Source organism: Xenopus laevis, chromosome 2S (genome assembly GCF_017654675.1).
Source record: "Xenopus laevis strain J_2021 chromosome 2S, Xenopus_laevis_v10.1, whole genome shotgun sequence".
Lineage (NCBI taxonomy): Eukaryota > Metazoa > Chordata > Amphibia > Anura > Pipidae > Xenopus > Xenopus laevis.
The window spans coordinates 168,136,949-168,150,625 of NC_054374.1; the positions used below are offsets into that span (position 1 = coordinate 168,136,949).

At 43.4% G+C, this 13,677-nt stretch overlaps 1 protein-coding gene across 1 annotated transcript; it reads right to left on the reverse strand.

Annotated features, from left to right (window-relative positions):
• Nucleotides 1-6,864: 6,864 nt before the first annotated feature.
• Nucleotides 6,865-13,301, reverse strand: LOC108709061 (short transient receptor potential channel 2-like; the record flags this gene model as incomplete). The annotated part of the gene is made up of 12 exons (XM_041584772.1): nucleotides 6,865-7,259; nucleotides 7,513-7,645; nucleotides 7,728-7,797; nucleotides 8,336-8,463; nucleotides 8,773-8,965; nucleotides 9,456-9,548; nucleotides 10,086-10,248; nucleotides 10,619-10,819; nucleotides 11,065-11,239; nucleotides 11,532-11,696; nucleotides 11,894-12,097; nucleotides 12,594-13,301. Coding segments are annotated over 12 exons (2,577 nt in total), but the record flags the coding sequence as incomplete, so codon positions are not given.
• Between the last annotated feature and the right edge of the window lie 376 nt (nucleotides 13,302-13,677).

Below are 13,677 nucleotides of genomic sequence, written 5' to 3' on the forward strand. Positions count from 1 at the left end.
AATATCATGTAGTGTTGCCCTGCACTGGTAAAACTGATGTTTGCTTCAGAGACACTACTATAGTTCATATAAACAAGCTTCTGTGTAGCAATGGTGGAAATTGAAAAATGGCTATATGGCACAGGTTAATTAATGGATAACAGATAACACCATTAGACAGACAGAGCTTATTTGCTATCTGCAGTGTAACCTGAGACTTCTCCTTTGAATGGCTGCCCCCATTGCTACACAGCAGCTTATTTATATAAACTATAGTAGCGTTTCTTAAGCAAACACAGCAGTTTTACCAGTGCAGGACAACACTGCATTATATTTTCATTACTTTAAAACACTTTTATTTTTTGATGTTACTGTTCCTTTAAAGGGCTCCATGTTCCAGAGACAGATTGTGAAAGGCAATTGATGTGAGAAAACATTGCAAGTTGGTCCGGATACGTTCCCTGCTCTTGAGTTCTTGCAGCCAGTGCCCCAGCCTCAGGGGATCCAGCACCAAATTAAATTGGTTACAGCAGCCAACAAAGAAGCCCTAGATGTTGTCCTGAAGCTGCTGGGACCTCATTCCTCTTCTGCATGCATTGCTCCTATAACTGGGTCACCATTTTCCCAATACCCAAGCGCTCATACCAACATGGAAACACAAACACTGTGTAGCTGTTAGAATATGGGTGCTTGTTTCATTCTTAGTGGGGCAACTTATGGGCAATTTTGTTCAGTTATAGCGATAAAATGAGGTGGGGGGATAGATTTTTCATAGACCATTCTTGATTTTGACTTGGGAAGATAGCAGAAACAAGTGCCACGTGTACTTTTGGCCTAATATTTAATACCAACAGTAACATGCAATGTACACTAACACCGTATTGTCACACACTACTAATATCACAAGTGTGGTGCAGTATTACCTTCTTATAGCAACAACATTTAAAGGTTGTAGAGAGGCTCGAAATTTGGCTTGACCCAATACCCATAAAGAGGTGGTGGGGAGACCAGTGCTGTCCAGCAGATGATGAACCCCAAGAACAAATTGACCATCTGGGGCAATGCTGTATTTTTCATTTACAAATTAGAACTTCTGTTAAATCCTCGTTGACCGGAGCAGATACATTTGTGTGGGCGTCTCCCTGAAATGTCAGATTTACAAGGAATTTGGTTTGAGAATGAAATGGAATTTTTCACTTTGGAAGCTGAAACCTTGATATTTCCCTCCTCAGAGTCTCATTTAATGAACAAAATGAATGCTACAGTGTTTAATGATACCCACTCAATAAAGGTGAGATGTCTACAGTCCGCTCAGACTTGTTTATTATAGCATGCATAATGGGAATTCCCTGGCTGCTGTTCTATGTCAGACCCCAGTGTCCACATAGGAAAAGAGAGGTTAACAGAATAATTTTCCTTTTACAGCAGTAAATAAAAGCCTTCATCTGTTAACAGTAAAATTTTAATTTTTCCTGTAATGTCTTATGAAGTTAACAGTACGATGGAAATACAGTTAACTGCATCCATAAGGGTGCCATTTTTATTTGATGCCATTCAGCATATTTGGAGCATTTTTACTCTTACTCAACAGGGCTGGAACATGAATTCACTGAATAGCACAAAGCATGGCAACTCATACTGGGAACTTGGTAGAAAGGAAGACGAGGCACTAAGGTGTTGCTGGGACTGGCAGAGGTTATTTAATTGGGAATTGAGGTGTTAAATATGAGTGAGTGCTGAAGAAATAGAAGTATTTCTAAGGGGAATTCATATCTTTCTTAAGGACTGGAGCTCAAAACTGCCCCCATACTCCAGGGACCTATAAAGAGGCAAAATTATGTTTCATTCCTTGAGTCAGAACATTATTTGCTTTAGTGGCCACAGAATGGCATTGCCTGGAATTAGACAATGTGTTATCCACAAAAACCCCCAGCTCCTTCTCAATTTAAGGGATTATGTACACTGTTTATATTACAAACAACATTCCTGAACCAGCAAATGTTTATTTTGGTAGTATTGGTGTGTAGGCACCATCTCTTGTCATTGTGCCCGAGCTTTCAGAAAGAAGCAGCACTTCATGATGGAACTGCTTTCAGTTAAAGGAGAAGGAAAGCTCCAAGACAGTTTATTGCCAACAGATTAGCCACAATAATGCAAGCTAGAACGCTATATTTATTCTGCAGAATGCTTTACCATACCTGAGTAAACAGCTCTAGACACTGTCTCTGTTTGTTTAGGATAGAAGCTGCCATATAAGCTTGGTGTGACATCACTTCCTGCCTGAGTCTCTCCCTGCTCACTAACAGCTCTGAGCTCAGATTACAGCAGGGATGGGAGGAGGGAGGGGGAGAGGAGCAAACTGAGCATGCTCAAGGCCGTGCCCTGGAGGTTTAAGCTGAAAACAGGAAGTCTGATACAGAAGCGCATGTGTACACAATAAAAGCAAAGAAATGTGGTGTTTCTTTTGACAGAGGACTAAGAGCAGCATTACTTTGAGGGTTTACTGGTGTATTTATATAGACCTTTCTGATAAAGCTTACTTAATTTTAGCCTTTCCTTCTCCTTTAAGCTATTGTTTCTCCAACTTAATGTAACTGAAGGAGTTGCAGTGGAACTTTAATTTTTACTATAGAGCGCTATACTCATTTCAACCTCTGGGTATAGCCCATGGGAGAATTTTTAGCAATGCAGGTGTCCCAGAGCTGATTATTTTCCCATTGTTCTGCTGATGGGCTACTGGGGGAGGGGGAAGGAAGGGGTGATATTGTTCCAGTTGACAGCATTAAAGAATGACTGCAGATCAGAGCACAAGTCACATGGCTGAGGTCACCTGAAAAACTAACAGCATGTCACTGTGTTTGCTCTTTTGAAAAAAATTTCATTGCAGAATTCTGCTGGAGCAGTGCTATTAACTGATGTTAAGAACATGTTTTTCTATGACACAATCTCTTTAAGGAAACTCCCAACACACTGCCATTTAGTGTATAACTTGAATTTATATTATTTTTGCCAAAGTGCATAACCTGCATTTATCAACATTGAACCTCATTTTCCAGTTTGCTGCCCAGTTTTCCAGTTTAGACAAATCACTGTGCAAAGTGGCAGCATCCTGCATGGAACCTATAGTTCTGCACAATTTAGTCTCATCTGCACAAATAGAAACAGTACTTTCAATGGCCACCTCCAGGTCATTAATAAACAAGTTGAAAAGCAAGGGACCTAGTACAGAGCCCTGCGGTACTCCACTAACAACACTGGTCCAATTAGAAAATGTTCCATTTACCACCACTCTTTGTAGTCTATCTTTTAGCCAGTTCTCTATCCAGGTACAAATACTATGTTCCAGGCCAACATTCCTTCATTTAACCAGTAACCTTCTGTGTGACACTGTATCAAATGCTTTAGCAAAGTCTAAGTAAATCACATCCACTGCCATCCCAGAATCAAGGTCTCCGCTCACCTTCTCATAAAAAGAAATTAAGTTAGTCTGGCAAGATCTATTACGCATAAAACCATGCTGGCACACACTCATAGTATTATGATTTGCTATGAAGTCCAGTATCTTATCCTTTATTAACCCTTCGAAAAGCTTTCCTACCACTGATGTCAGACTAACTGGCCTATAGGTCTGAGGCTGAGAACAGGCTCCCTTTTTGAATAGTGGCACCAAATTAGCAATTCACCAGTCTCTCTGCACTATGCCAGACCTGAATGAATCCTGAAAATTAAATGAAGAGATTTGACAATCAAGAGCTAAGCTCGCTAATTACCCTGGGATGAATACATCCGGCTCTTTGTTTACATGTTATAGTCTCTTCTGAATTTCCTCCTGAGTGACCCATGGATCAACAGTTGTATTGCTAGAATTGAGACTAGAAAAAAGGAAGCCTAACAAAGGGCTAAGTAGGCCAACAATGTTGTCAGTAGGAACCAGCAGAGCAATATATTCAGGTTGCCCAAATACAGTATACTGAACGCACCTGACACCAATGGAATATTTAACCTAGTGCAGGAGTGCTCAGACTTTACTAATGTGAGATCTACTTTTAGTGATGTTGTCCCATTATGATCTACATCTATAATGGAAAATATTGCTTAAATATTGATTTATTGGAAAATGTATATTGTTATATTTCTGATGTAACCATAACATAATAAACATAACATCATAAATAACTGAATGAAAATAATGAAATAGGAGAGTGATATAGACAAGCTGTTTGTTGATATTTGAGATCTACTGATCACCAGCTAAACGTCTACCGGTAGATCCCGATCTTTTTTTTTGGGCACCCCTGACCTAGTTGAACAATCCCTGGCCAATGCTGACAAGGTTCAGATATGGGATCCATTATCCAGAAAGCTCTGAATTATGGAAAGGCCTCCCATAGACTCCATTTTTTCCAAATAATCCAAATGTTCGAAAATAATTTCCTTTTTCTGTGTAATAATAAAACAGTCGCTTGTACTTGATCCCAACTAAGATATAATTAATCCTTATTGGAGGTAAAACCAGCCTATTGGCTTTATTTCATGTTTATATGATTTTCTAGTAGATTTAAGGTATGAAGATCCAAATTATGGAGAGATCCATTATCCGAAAAGCCCAGGTCCTGAGCATTCTGAATAACAGGTTCCATACTTGTACTTGATCCCAACTAAGATATAATTAATCCTTATTGGAAGCAAAACCAGCCTATTGGGTTTATTTACTATTTATATGATTTTCTAGTAGACGTAAGGTATGAAGATCTAAATTACAGAAAGACCCGTTATATGGAAAACTCCAGGTCCCGAGCATTCTGGATAACAAGTCCCATACTGTCCCTGTTTTCGGCTTTTGGTTTTTCACGGTCGCACCAGTATTTGCTGAGCTATTTATAAGGTGCACAAAGTGTTGGAATAGCGGCAGCTGTGACTGCAGCTCATGAATGGGTATAACACAAACACACACACACTACTAATGCCAACATTGAATCATTTTCAATTATATGCTACTGTTTCTTTAATAAACTGTTCCATGAATCTGGATATATAAATCTTTTAGCCACTTGCCTGCCAGAGAGAGTGAAATCGGTGGTGCCGGGTGTCTGATCTGTGCCGCTGGTTCTATTTAGTGGCACCGACAAAGGAGTAGTTATATAAAGTCAATAACCGCTATTCTATATGCTCCGATACATAATAATAGTCTATATGCTGCTAAATGAGGCGCACTTACTGCAGCACTCCATTGTTCCCAGTGAAACCTTAAAGGGGACATAACCATCAAAGCCCTAATGTGACGGATCAGAGCCACACGGGTGCTGCAGGGGCCACATTTGCAATGACCTTGCATTGTCTCTAATTCTAATATTACTTGTTAATTAGGAGAATGTTCCTGCGCGTCATCGTTATACACCAGGGAGCAGCAAGTGTAGACTTGCCAGCCTGTAATTAGTGGCCAATGTGTAACGATATCCTGGTACCTTCCTTCTGTTACCTACCAACTGAGCCTGTCTATATACAGTATATATATATATACTATAATCAACAGTGCCTGGCTATTCACAACATATATACTGTATATAGACGCAGAGGAATGATCTGAAATAAACATTCAGACTGATACAGGTAAAGGAAAATATTGCTATATCTGTCGTCCAGCCATATTTCATTGAATATTTAGGGAATCAAATATCATTTCATCTCAAATGTTACACTAATTGGATTTCATGTTGGGATTTCCAGGGTATATAGGAAATAAATGGCTATTTTCCCTCATTTTTGCTCCTAACCGACCTACAGACTGAGCTGCCCTCGAGCAGGTTGCATTTTGGGCAGGACTGGTCTAGAAACTATGCCATAAAGCAAGACTGGTCTACAGACTATGCCATAAAGCAGGACTGGTCTACAGATTATGCCATAAAGCAGGACTGGTCTACAGACTATGCCATAAAGCAGGACTGGGCTGCTGCTGTTTGCCAGACAGGAAATAGAAAGGGTCACATGGTTAACAGGAAGTAGAAAATTCCACTTTATGACTTAGAATTAAATGAATATTTTTGCTGCACGTTACAGAACCTGACAGTATATTTCAAGGCAGAAATGACAGTTGTTACTGTGCTGAGTGTTTCCCTTTAATGAGAAGCAGCGGCAGTAGCGCATCATTCCCATCGGCCCTTCCCCTGAACACTCGGCTTTACTGAGAAATTCATTTGGGATTCCCATGGGGGCCCCTGACAAATAAATTGATAATTTACAGTTTCACCCAGGCCAATAAATTGCTCCCTCTGCTTCCCTGACAAATCTGTGAATGTAATGATACAAACTGAGAATAGGAAATCACTTAATAGAACAATAGTTATTATCCCCATTTATTTCTGCAGCTTTCTTTGGGTGCATTCATTGTGCATTAAATCTATCTAGTCATACCTGGGGTCCAGCAACAGGAGAAGAGTAAGTGAGTGGGAGGGGTGTGTGCGTGTGGGAGGGGTGTATAAATGGGAGGGGTGTGTGTGAGTGGGAGGGGTGCATAAGTGGGAGAGGTGTATGTGAGTGGGAGGGGTGTGTGCGAGTGGGAGGGTGTATGTGAGTGGGAGGGGTGTGTGCGAGTGGGAGGGGTGCATAAGTGGGAGAGGTGTATGTGATGGGGAGGGGTGTAAAAGAATTTGGAGTTCATCAAGCCTGAGATTCCCAGTGGAAATACTATTATACACTACGTGTGCAACTGCCAGTTTCTGCCACATTTCTTGATTTGTTGTTATGTGACACTGTAGAGATGGAGGACCAGCCATGATAACCTATAGTGGTGGCATTCCTATATATACCTTATATATTCTCCTTATACATGGACAAGCCATGGAATGGAATCATTGGAGATTACCAGCTATTTCCTTGGCACAATGATGTCCATGCACTCTCTAGAGTCTCTCTATGCACCTACTGGATCATTTATTCCTACATAGCCTCATTCTCATGCAGATGATTGGTTTCCCCATTCGCGGCCACTCTGTTGGTAAAGACCTCCTCGGGGTAGGGGGGACAGTCATCCTCTGGCACGAGGCCCCGGTCATTGTTCTGGTGGACGGTGACTTCTGGTGATTCCTTACTGGAGTTGATGGACTCTTGGTCGTAGCTTTGGAAGCTGTCCTTCACCTTCATGATGTACTGGCTCAGCATGTTCTCATTGCTCTTGTTTGTGCCAGACCCAGCCTGATCCACCACCGAACGTCTCAGGTTTTTCACTTCTGACTGAAGGCGGATCACGTTCTTGTTCAGCTCAGTGATGCGGTTGCCCAGATCTAAGGAGATAAATTGTACAATTATATCTAGACATAGCATGATATTGTTGCACCTATATACACAGTAGTTCCAGCCTATTGGGCCCAGAAATGTATGTTTTGCTTGAGTATCATAATAAAAGGCTTCTGCCAGTGGAAGCACCATGAGTGCACTGGGGAGGCCACCATCTGGGAGCACTTGAGTAGAACCTTCACTGTACATTAACTAGACACAAATTAGTTGTGTAGCCAATCCATGACTGTATCTCGTTACCTTTCCTCCTGCTCTCCTCAAACTCCCTCCTGGCGGTGTCTATGTATCTCTGCACCAAGGCCTTTATCACCTGCAGGCGGTACGACTCCCGACTCTCTCCAGCAAATATATCTCCACCTACTGCTCTGTTGGACTGAGACAAGAAAGGAAAAAGCTGGAATGCTGAGATTCTTTCCTTCTGGATTTCCTTCAAGCCCTACAAGATTTTCACTTACAATGCTGGCAATTGGGGGGTACTCTTGCTTTTTCTTGGGTTTGTAACAGCATATAAATCTGCACACTCTCCTATAGGACAAAAGAAACCCAGTTATACACCTTCCTGTATACACAATCTGTATAGGTAATGCCTGGCTCGCTGTTACTTCTCATCCCACCCATCAAATGTACCCACTGTCAGTAGAACCCTTCTGTATGAGTCAATAATGGCGGATTGGCACCTGATTGAGGAAACCAGAAATGCAATAGGCTGTTGGTGAAGGTTCTAGGAATGTAGATGAACAATGGATAAACAACTTGATGGTGGGGACAAGACATGATAATGGGGTGGCAGGAATGCCACCTGCATACCTCTTCCCAAGTCAACCCAAAGAGATCATTGAGCAGGTGGCATTTGCTGCTGTAGTACAGTTAGTATATTGATATCAGATATCTGATTGGTTGGCATGTTTGGGACAAACTTTATAACTGTTATTCCCTTTTAATTGCCCCCAACTCTACCTTCTGCACTACAGACCCAGCTGCACATACCCTAGGAACTGCTCCATCCAGCGACCCCACGTGTGAAGCTAATAGAGGCGACAGTTGCATTCTCATGTCTCCCTACCTTATGAAGTAGAAGAGGGCTTTAGGTGTGGGGATGATGTTGAAGGGCACGGGGAGCGTCAGACCTTCTCTGAAGTAGGAAAGATACAGCTTTGAGCGAGCGAATTTCCACTCCACGTCAGCATCGTCCTGCGGTGGGGCACAAGGGCACATTTGTTTAATGTTCTGGCAGTTACAGAATGCCCACAGCATGACTATGAGATGGACACATTGACTCCCACACACATTATAGAGGATGAAGAGCTTGGGTCATGTCCATGCATTGCTGGCCTCTAGCACTGGGTGCCACATGCAACGACGCTGGAATTCTGGTTAAACACAATGTACTATGAGTAAAACCACATCCCTGAGCTGTTTGCCTGTTATTAGAGAATGAGTCCCCGTAGGCTTCATCCCTTCTAACAGCCGCTAGGACAGACGGATGTTTAGGGAACTGACCTCGATCTTCTGGAAGGAGTTGGTGATCATGGCTATGAGCATGTTGAGCAGCACAATGACCATGACGATGGTGAAGAGACCATACAGAGCCCGACCCACAAATTCAGCCACGACATAGTGATTCATGTCCACCGTCGTCCTCTCCACCATCTGGAACATTGTCCAGAACAGGAACTGGAAGGTCTCGTTGAAGCTGCCAGGGAAGAGATCAGAACAACATAACAGGTCCAGTTTGCTTGGACCCAGGCCAATCTTAATACTATAGTACTGGAACCCAGTGTGTCCATAGCAACAATATCCAGATGGGATTACACAGACACCTTAGCAACGTACACCCAGTTCCACTTGTGTTAAGAGGGGGGATATTTGGCTTTATAGAAAGGGGTGTGAACAATTTCAGAACCATCAGGTGAAGCCGTCTGGGTTGGTGCCAGTGGGCCCCATGATCCAGGGTGACACATCGCAGGGAGTGATTTATATAAGCGAGAAGATATCAGAGAAGGGAACAGAGAACATTGAGAATTGAGGCTTTATGGGGGTCTCTTCTGAAATACAAGTTAACAATTCAATGGGGAAATGCCTGCAACTTTTTCCACCTCTCTGGTTCGTTGCAGGGAAATACTCAGTTTTATAAATACAGCCCTGGGGTTATTGGCAGAGAAACTGCAGGAGAACAAACTCACTTTCCCAGTGTTTGGGAGTCGGGGTAATTCACGTAGATGTTGTTCAGTCCACACAGAAAGGCAGTGAGAATAATCATCAGGATAAACATGAACCTAAGGACGAGAGAATGTATAATCAGATTAACCACTAAAAACTAAAAATCATTCATCTCTAAGGCCAGTTAGGGATACTGTGCCCCCTAGTCTAAATGATAAGGATATTAGAAGTCACTGAGGAATTGTTCTGTGACCATATAAAGGCACAAGGCTGCAGGCTGAGTTATACAGGGAACTCTGAGTATCACTCATGTATTATAAGGGATAATGTACCCCCTACTGTAAATGATAAGGATATTAGAAGTCACTGAGGGGTTGTTCTGTGGCCATATAAAGACACAAGGCTGCAGGCTGAGTTATACAGGGAACTCTGAGTATCACTCATGTATTATAAGGGATAATGTACCCCCTACTGTAAATGATAAGGATATTAGAAGTCACTGAGGGGTTGTTCTGTGACCATATAAAGGCACAAGGCTGCAGGCTAAGTTATACAGGGAACTCTGAGTATCACTCATGTATTATAAGGGATAATGTACCCCCTACTGTAAATGATAAGGATATTAGAAGTCACTGAGGGGTTGTGCTGCTCACCGTATCATATCATCAATCATTTTGCCAATAGAAATCTGTAGAGTCCCCAGAGTCTCGTGGGCAGGTAGGATGTAGGCCAGGCGAGTGAAGCTGAGCATACTGGTCACCGCAAAAAGAACCTCAGCAATGAACTGGGGGTCCTCTGTGTTCCACTCATTCCTTTCTGCAGGAGTTCATACAAATACAAGTCTCACATTATCTAGAGACCAGAAAAGTGTCGTTCAATTGTTGTTGCCATTAAATGAAATCACCAAGTTTTACCCCAGGATGGTGCTTCTTTTTGGAGGAAATTGATCCCAAGGAACAAGAAGCACCGTGCCGCCATGTTACCTGCCCCCCACAATCCTCCCTCTCCCAAACGACTTACACACATATCACTGCACAAGCCCAGCTCTTCCCAAGGAACACCTGTAAGGAGCCACTTTGACCAGAAAATGTCCTTGATACGGGTGCAACTAATTTATTATGATTCCAAGTGACTGAATTGCAATGGATTCAACGCTTTACATTAACCCTTAGTTCTGAGCACTCACCTGATTTGGTGAAGTAGAAACAGACGTCGGAGTCAGGGAGTTCCAGGCAGGCCAGGTAGCCCTTCACAAAGACCAGAATCCTGAGGGAGAAGGAGGCCAGATACATACTAATGGTCACAATGTCCAAGAAGTTCCACCAGTCCAAGAAGTAACTGCGCAGCCCTTCGATCCAGACCTCCTTGCACTCGTGCCATAGGAAACCTGCCGCATTACACATCAGTAGTGAGTGCAAAAGCCATGGGTGGGTCACCCTTCAGCAAAGGTTTCCATTGTTACCTACTAACACATTCATTCATAGACTGGAAATCAGAGCCGTCCTTAGGGGTAAGCAAATTGCTTTGTTGTTTAGGGGTTCATAAATACCTACCAAAGCAAAACTTGGGGATTCGCATCACCCAACTGTACCCCCTTAATAGGAACCTGTATGGAATCATCAATGTACCAACCTGCCACCCAGATCATGTGAAAGGAATTCTGCCAGATGGCCTGGTTCCTGCCCTCGTAGATGTCATGTCTCTGCTCCATGATCATCGACTCCAGCAAGAGGAAGATGAGGAACCACAGATAAGAAGCGGAGTGAAGAAGGAACTTAATTACTGGGATTTTTAAGATTTTCCCAACCTAGGTGACAAGTAGAATTGTCAGAGCTATAGCAGCTCCCTCGGCACAGTAAACACAGATTTCAATAAAAGTTTAGGAAACAGAGGGTGGAACAAGGGAAACAGACAAAGAGGACTGGGGCTAAACCTGATAACTTGGAACAGTAACTTACACCCCCGGGTCTCACCAACGTTAGAGATAGTGGGGATGGGACATGAAGAGTTTTTGTATCTGTCGAGGGGGAGCAGTTTCAAGTTGCTGTGCCAGCAGACACGCTTTACGGCATGGGTAGTGCCAGGGCTGATGTGGTTACCTTGGATTTGGGTGCCAGCCAGTACACCATGCACAGGAGGGGCATAGAAATAAAGATGGTGCAAGCGATGAAGATTTTCCAGATGGTGTTGCTGCCCCTCCAGCCAGAAAGTTTCCCACTCCAGATGGAGGAGAGGACCTGCTGGCAGATGGGGTGCGCCACAAACTAACAGGAAGGAAAGGAGAACACAATTAGCTTCTCAGGTACAGACACAGAGCCTCACCCCAAAATCAGTGGAGCACATTGCCCCAGTCCAGTAACCCATAACAACCAATCAGCAGTTTGCTTTTAATTGCCCTGTGCAGTTATAGGAACAAAAGTAAACACTAATTGGTGGGTATGGCTCATTAGGGTGACTCTACCCTCTTTTGGTTGTGATGAACAGCGAGACGGAGCCGGGCAAGGTTAGGGATCCCCTCCTCGAAGGCTTGATTGTCCAACTCTTCTTCATCACCGTCATCGCCACAGTCATTCAGCACCGCTGTCACCTCACTCTGGTTCCTGCACATGCCCAAAAGTTCCACAGCAAATTCCTGGCTCAGGTTCTCCAGGCTCAGATATTCCGGCTGCACAAACCAAAATACATGTTATGGTCTCAGCTCTCCATGGTCAGCATTGGCCACAGCCTAACAATCCAGGGGGTAGGATCAGTGGATGTATGTTATAGCCAATTAAACAATTAATTTGATAGGCAATCAATATCAGAAACACCTATAAACTTATTCAAATGTAAAAAAAAGTTGGGGAGCAACTCAAGCAAGAAGAACGTCCCAGGGGATGCAAATAAGGGCTTTGATTGGCTATTTGGTAGACCCTTTGTGAACTGGCAGCCTACAGGAGGGGTTACTTGACAGTACATCTGTTTTTTATACAACCAAAACTTGCCTCTAAGCCTGGAATCCAAAAATAAACATCTGCTTTGAGGCCACTGAGAGCCACTGGTTGGGGATCACTGCCATAAACCATAAAACTACGGCATGATAGATATTCCCTGTACAAAGCACAATTCAGCAGGGATGATGGATGTAGTGAGTCCTAAGAAAAATAAATACTTGGACAAACCTTAAATTCAGGTTCCTTCCTAGAAAGGCGCTTCAGCTCACGGCTTAGTTTGAAGGCACTTAGCATGGCATCCTCATTGGCAATGGACAGGTAAGCCCTGCTGGCAATGCCCTTGTAGGTGTTGATGCGGGAAAGGGAGAATTTGAGGAGATCATACTTGCGCCCATTGCTGCACTCCATGCATGCGCAGGAGATCTTGTGCGGGGTTGTGATCACATGACCCTTCTTCATCAGCATCTCAACAATCTCATACAGATCCTTCTCACAGGCCAAGGTCAGAGGGGTCACCCCAGGGGCAAAACGGGAGTTGTCAATGGAGTTGTCAAAAAAGGCCAAAGAGAAGGACTTGATGTCCATCTTAATCCCTTTCTCCTGGTCCAGCCGATCCAGTAACATCTTGACCACATGTGGTTGGTTGGTGTCTACTGCCACCAGAAGGGCCTCATGGATCTGCCGGAAGTCAAACTTCACACAGTGCAGCAAGGTCTTCATGATCTCCTCGTTCCCTGTGCGGATGGCCAGGTTGAGGGCCTCTCGCCATGACCGGTCTTCTGTGTCGTCCAATTGGCGCAGCATTCCATCGCCCACCTGGAGCAGCTGTTGCACCTGTAGGAGACTTCCATCATGGATGGCATTGACAAGATTGACAGGGAACTTCAGCTTCTTGTTGACAATCTCCCTCCAGTTGGCTTGCTGGGAATGCAGAATATATCACACATAAATATATTAAACAGGTGCTTTAAAAGCAAAAAAACACAAGATAAGATAAAAGCCTTGACACAAGATAACAGCTGCCTGGTAGATCTAAGAACAACACTCAATAGTAAAATCCAGGTCCCACTGAGACACATTCAGTTACATTGAGTAGGAGAAACAACAGCCTGCCAGAAAGCAGTTCCATCCTAAAGTGCTGGCTCTTTCTGAAATCACATGACCAGGCAAAATGAGCTGAGATGCACCTACACACCAATACTGAGGGGCCGATTCACTAACTTAGAGTGAAGGATTCGAAGTAAAAAAACTTCGAATTTCGAAGTGTTTTTTGGGCTACTTCGACCATCGAATGGGCTACTACGACCTTCGA